Source organism: Vigna umbellata, chromosome 1, assembly GCF_029865625.1.
Source record: "Vigna umbellata cultivar VRB3 chromosome 1, Vumbellata_1.0, whole genome shotgun sequence".
In the NCBI taxonomy this organism is placed as follows: Eukaryota; Viridiplantae; Streptophyta; class Magnoliopsida; order Fabales; family Fabaceae; genus Vigna; species Vigna umbellata.
In genome coordinates this window covers 19438016-19442656 of record NC_142165.1, presented here as the reverse complement: position 1 = coordinate 19442656, position 4641 = coordinate 19438016, and the positions used below count along the sequence as shown (strand labels likewise).

The 4641-nt window shown below is 32.3% G+C and overlaps 1 protein-coding gene across 5 annotated transcripts; it reads left to right on the top strand.

Annotated features, from left to right (window-relative positions):
• The first annotated feature begins 295 nt into the window (after window positions 1–295).
• On the top strand, window positions 296–4335 carry LOC124842328 (protein indeterminate-domain 7-like). 5 transcript variants are annotated; one of them, XM_088099483.1, is made up of 5 exons: window positions 296–435; window positions 580–675; window positions 995–1167; window positions 1478–1874; window positions 3347–4335. In XM_088099483.1, exons 2-5 carry the CDS (start codon window positions 641–643, stop codon window positions 4017–4019), a joined length of 1278 nt encoding a protein of 425 aa, XP_087955609.1. In that variant the 5' UTR covers window positions 296–435; window positions 580–640; the 3' UTR covers window positions 4020–4335. The 5 variants fall into 5 exon arrangements, with proteins under 5 accessions (XP_087955609.1, XP_087955613.1, XP_047174741.2 ...); XM_088099487.1 differs by having other exon boundaries at window positions 308–431; XM_047318785.2 differs by having other exon boundaries at window positions 371–435; window positions 580–795.
• Window positions 4336–4641: the final 306 nt, after the last annotated feature.

The window sequence follows — 4641 nt, the reverse complement described above, 5'->3', positions numbered from 1 at the left end:
AATTTAATTTTTTTTCATATGTAAAATGTGAATCATAACTCTAATAACAACGTATATATGAAACACATTGTATAAATATGGTCAGCACAAAGTTGACCCACAGAAGAAAGAAAATCATCAAGCTATTATGCAATGTGCAATAATTGAGGAAGAAAGAAAAAATTGAAGAGTGGAATAGAAAATGATAATGTTATAATGTTCAATTATTGAGGAAGAAAATTTTATAAAAGAAAAACTGGAGGTAGAGAAAAAAAAGGGGAAAAGACAGAAAGTGCACTTCAGAAGAAGCCAGTTTGGCTTGTGCTTTGGTCTCTTGTACGTGCCATCTTCAAACACATCCTTTTCCTCATCCGCATTCCAATCTCTTCTCTCTCTCTTTCTCTCTTTCTATCTCTCTCCCTTCACACACTCACAAACTCAAACTTCCTCAAGTAGGTAGCTAATAATTTAACTCATACACTTCTCACCATTCTCTTGTTTTCTTTTGGTTACTCACATTAAAGACTAGTCTTAGATACTGAGATCTACTTAAGGAATTTACTTACCTCATATGTGTTTTTCTTCACACTCTTATACCAGGTCATGCTTCATCTTTCGTGTTTGATGCTTGCTGCTTGATGCTTCATGCTTTTCATGTTAGATGCTACTTACCAACAACAACTTCTCAAGGCAAAGGCAATCCTTCTCGGGATCCATTCACCTTTCTCAGCTTTTTCCTCTTTCTCTCTCTCTTTCACTCTTGGTGGTTTTCTCAAGAATTTCTTAAAAGTTTGAAGAATAGAGAAAGCTATATAAGTAAGCAGGATCCATGACCTCAACAAAATCAGATCCATTCATTTCCTTACCTTATAGTATTACCCTTTTCACCTGCAAGATCTCAGAAATTCTTTTGGTTCAAATACCTTTATTTTCTCATCAACATATATATATGTGTGAATATCTCACCTTTGTGCAGTGTAGTTTGGTTTCTTACCTAATCTATTTGTATATATAGGTTTCTGGTGGTGGAAGAAAACATGTCTAATTTGACTTCTGCATCGAGTGAAATAAGTGCTTCTTCAGGAATCAGAAATGACAATGGTTTTTTCCATGCTCACCAATACTCCTCTACTTCAATAAATCAAGAACCACAACCAAAAAAGAAGAGAAGTCTTCCAGGCCATCCAGGTCATACACAAATACCATTTTTTTTTCTCTACTTTGTTGCAGCAAAATCAGTTTTTGATTTACTCCCTATACAGTTAGTGTAGTTCACTTCACATAGTTTAATTTTTATATATTATGTAAGATATTTATATCTGTCAAAATATGATTTTTATTATCATTACTTCATGGAATCAACAAATTTATCATATAGGAGAATTTGTCATTGGATAAGACTTAAAACCCTTCATACATTTGTAATTTTCTTTCAGTTAAACATGTATATGGTTTCTGCATTGAAAAAAATTTGTTGTTTTATGTTGGTTTGGTTCAGACCCTGATGCAGAAGTGATAGCATTGACTCCAGAGACCCTATTGGCAACAAACAGGTTTGTGTGTGAGATTTGTCAGAAAGGGTTTCAAAGGGATCAGAATCTGCAGCTTCACAGAAGAGGGCACAATCTGCCATGGAAGCTAAAGAAGAAGAACAGCAAAGAGGTGAGAAAGAAAGTGTATGTTTGTCCAGAGGCAACATGTGTTCACCATGACCCTTCGAGGGCCCTTGGGGACCTCACTGGAATCAAGAAGCACTTTTTCAGGAAGCATGGAGAGAAGAAATGGAAGTGTGAGAAGTGCTCCAAACGCTATGCAGTTCAATCTGATTGGAAAGCTCACTCCAAAATCTGTGGCACCAGGGAATACAAATGTGACTGTGGTACCCTTTTCTCTAGGTAATAATCTCCTTAATTAATTAATTAATCAACTTTTAACTCATAAACCAACTTATCTTCTCAAACCGCAATCTAAATTGCTCAAATTAACTAATTTTCTGTCCAAGAAAATCATTTCATAACAGTTTGTCATCAGGTTTATGTATTATATGTCTTCATTGTTATATATATGCTTTGTCTAATAGAAATTGTATAATTAATTATATGGTTATTATATGTGTATATGCTAAAAAATTAATTAGAATATGATGATATAGTAAAACACTTTTTACATTGTTATTCCAGTACTGAGTTTTTTTTATAACTTCTAATTTCTAATTAGTTAATGTAAATCCACAATAATGAAACAAAACTAAGCAATTTATTAGTATAAAAAGTTTATATATATTTGTAGTAGTATATTGATTGGTAATGTAAATCCACAATAATGAATAGTTTAAATTTTGTTAGGAAAAAATGTATATTTAGCAGGGGCCAAATTAATCAAATAAATGAAAAAAAATTAGTAAATATCTAAATTGAATAATTTTATTTTGTAAATTGAGTTTGAAAATAACTCTCTTTTTATTTTATTTCATATGAATTTCAAGACAAAATCGATACAGATTTTGTCTTGAGAAAGTTTATAATCGAACTCAATAGAATAATTAAGAAACAATTTCTTCAGTTTTGCCTTTTGAATAGACACTGAGAACCTCTCAACTCAGAAAAGAAAAAACTTATAATTCAACTTCAAGCTTTTCATGTATTTCTCTTATTACACCATTCGTTAAATACATTTCATTTTCATCTTCTTCTTTTTTTTCTGTTTACACTAAATATACATCTATTTTCATTAGAAAATAAGTCTAAGCTTTTCTTATCACAGACATTCTTTTTTTCTCTGAAAATATGTAACATAAAATTTAATATTGATTCGTGTGCATCACTTACACTTATTAGTTTCAGGATATATAATGACATAATTACATGGTGATAAAAAATAGCATTTTTGTCAATATTTATTAATATTTATGTTTTTTATTATAACAAAACAAATAAAATAAAGTATTAATAATTAATAAATACATTCCACTTTCTATTCATTTTTTTTCTGAATCAAAAACAAACATATTATTTTTATTTTACTTTTCCAGGTATTAGGAAGGAAGAGGAAACAGATGTGAATTAACAAGTCCATATATAGATGAAAAGGGAAAGTGTGTAAAACAGTACAAACAACAAAAAACTGTACTCTAGGAAGGAATCTGTGTGTATTTATTTATATAGATGAAAAAAAAAACTGAATATGAATTATTTATAATATATACTAATAGTTTGCAGTTTGATATATAATTAAATTATATATATATATTCAGACAGAGTTGCATTAAACAAAACTGTCTCATGAAAAACATAATCATTATATATGTAATTTGTCATGCAAAAAAAAAAAATACTGAATTTCTTGTTTGCCTTTTCTGTGGTTGCAGAAGAGACAGCTTTATCACTCACAGAGCCTTCTGTGATGCCTTAGCACAAGAAAGTGGAAGAGCAGTGAACCCTCACTCTCTATTATCATCTCAGTCCCAATTTCGAAGCCATGGGCTTCAACTTGAAGCAGCATCATCACTGGTGATGAAAAGAGAACAAGATTTCAACCTATTAGGTCAAGAAATTCCATCATGGTTATCTTCTCCAACAGTGTTGGAAGAATCAATGCACAGTCAAACACTGAGAACCACCTTAGACTTCTCAACACCACAGTTGTTTCCCACACATGCGAACCACTCATTGTTCCACCATGATCAAAACCCTAGCCCTACTACTACTACTTCTACAACAACAGCTTCAACACCCACTTTTCTTCCTTCTTTGAGTTCCTTCCATTATTCCACCACTTCTCCTCACATGTCAGCCACTGCTTTGTTGCAAAAAGCCTCACAGATTGGCGTAACAGTGAGTGCAGCACCTTCACAAGCGATGATAGTGAGACCCCACTTGTTTCTGCAGCAGGTTCACGTGCCTGAATGTACAACAACAACTACTACTACAACAGGGTATAATAATATGGCTTCATCTTCACCCGTTTCTGGAATGCTTATGGCTATACCTTCACGTGAACAAATAGGGACTCATGGATTTGCTCGTGGCTTGGCATCTTGAGGGAATAAAGCTGCAATGCTCTCTGATTACTTGGAAGAAGGTGCTGCTGCCAAGTTGCAGAAGCTAGCTAGTGCTGAATAATGCTGATATATATATATATATATATCATCAAGCATCTTCTCTCTTTTCCATGATATGATTGATGGCTACGAGATAGTATAATTGTACTACTGTGTCCTCTGCTATTAGAGGCATGTCTATTGCACCAACAGATAATGTGTGTTAACTTTCAGGAACTTGTTTCAAAACCAACAGAATATCCCAGTTTGCTTATAAAAACAAAAAGGGTACTGCACTAGCCACTACCTTCCAACCAGTCTTCTGAATTGTAATTCTTTATCTACATCATTTCATCACTTCATACATTGCAGAAAATTGCGAACAAAAATGATGTTCAAATGAGTTTTGTTGAGACTTAATGGAGCATTTTCCCCAAGAGATCTTCAATATATGTTATTTATATTCATAAACAAAAAATTGAGTTAATAATGGAAACTTGTTGAATTAATCATTCATATATAATGATTAAATTTGAAGTAAAAAATGTCATTTTGAAGGATCTTTGGATGAAGATAATCGAAGATATATAAGATCAATGAGATACCAAGTCGTCTTTACACCA

What these genes read in the sequence shown, in the direction of transcription:
- LOC124842328 (XM_088099483.1), top strand. Translation starts at nt 641, where the DNA reads ATGCTACTTACCAACAACAACTTCTCAAGGCAAAG. An exon ending in AACAACTTCTCAAGGCAAAG is followed by an intron (nt 676 to 994) that starts GCAATCCTTCTC and finishes TTGTATATATAG; the next exon opens with GTTTCTGGTGGTGGAAGAAA. An exon ending in TGTGGTACCCTTTTCTCTAG is followed by an intron (nt 1,875 to 3,346) that starts GTAATAATCTCC and finishes CTGTGGTTGCAG; the next exon opens with AAGAGACAGCTTTATCACTC.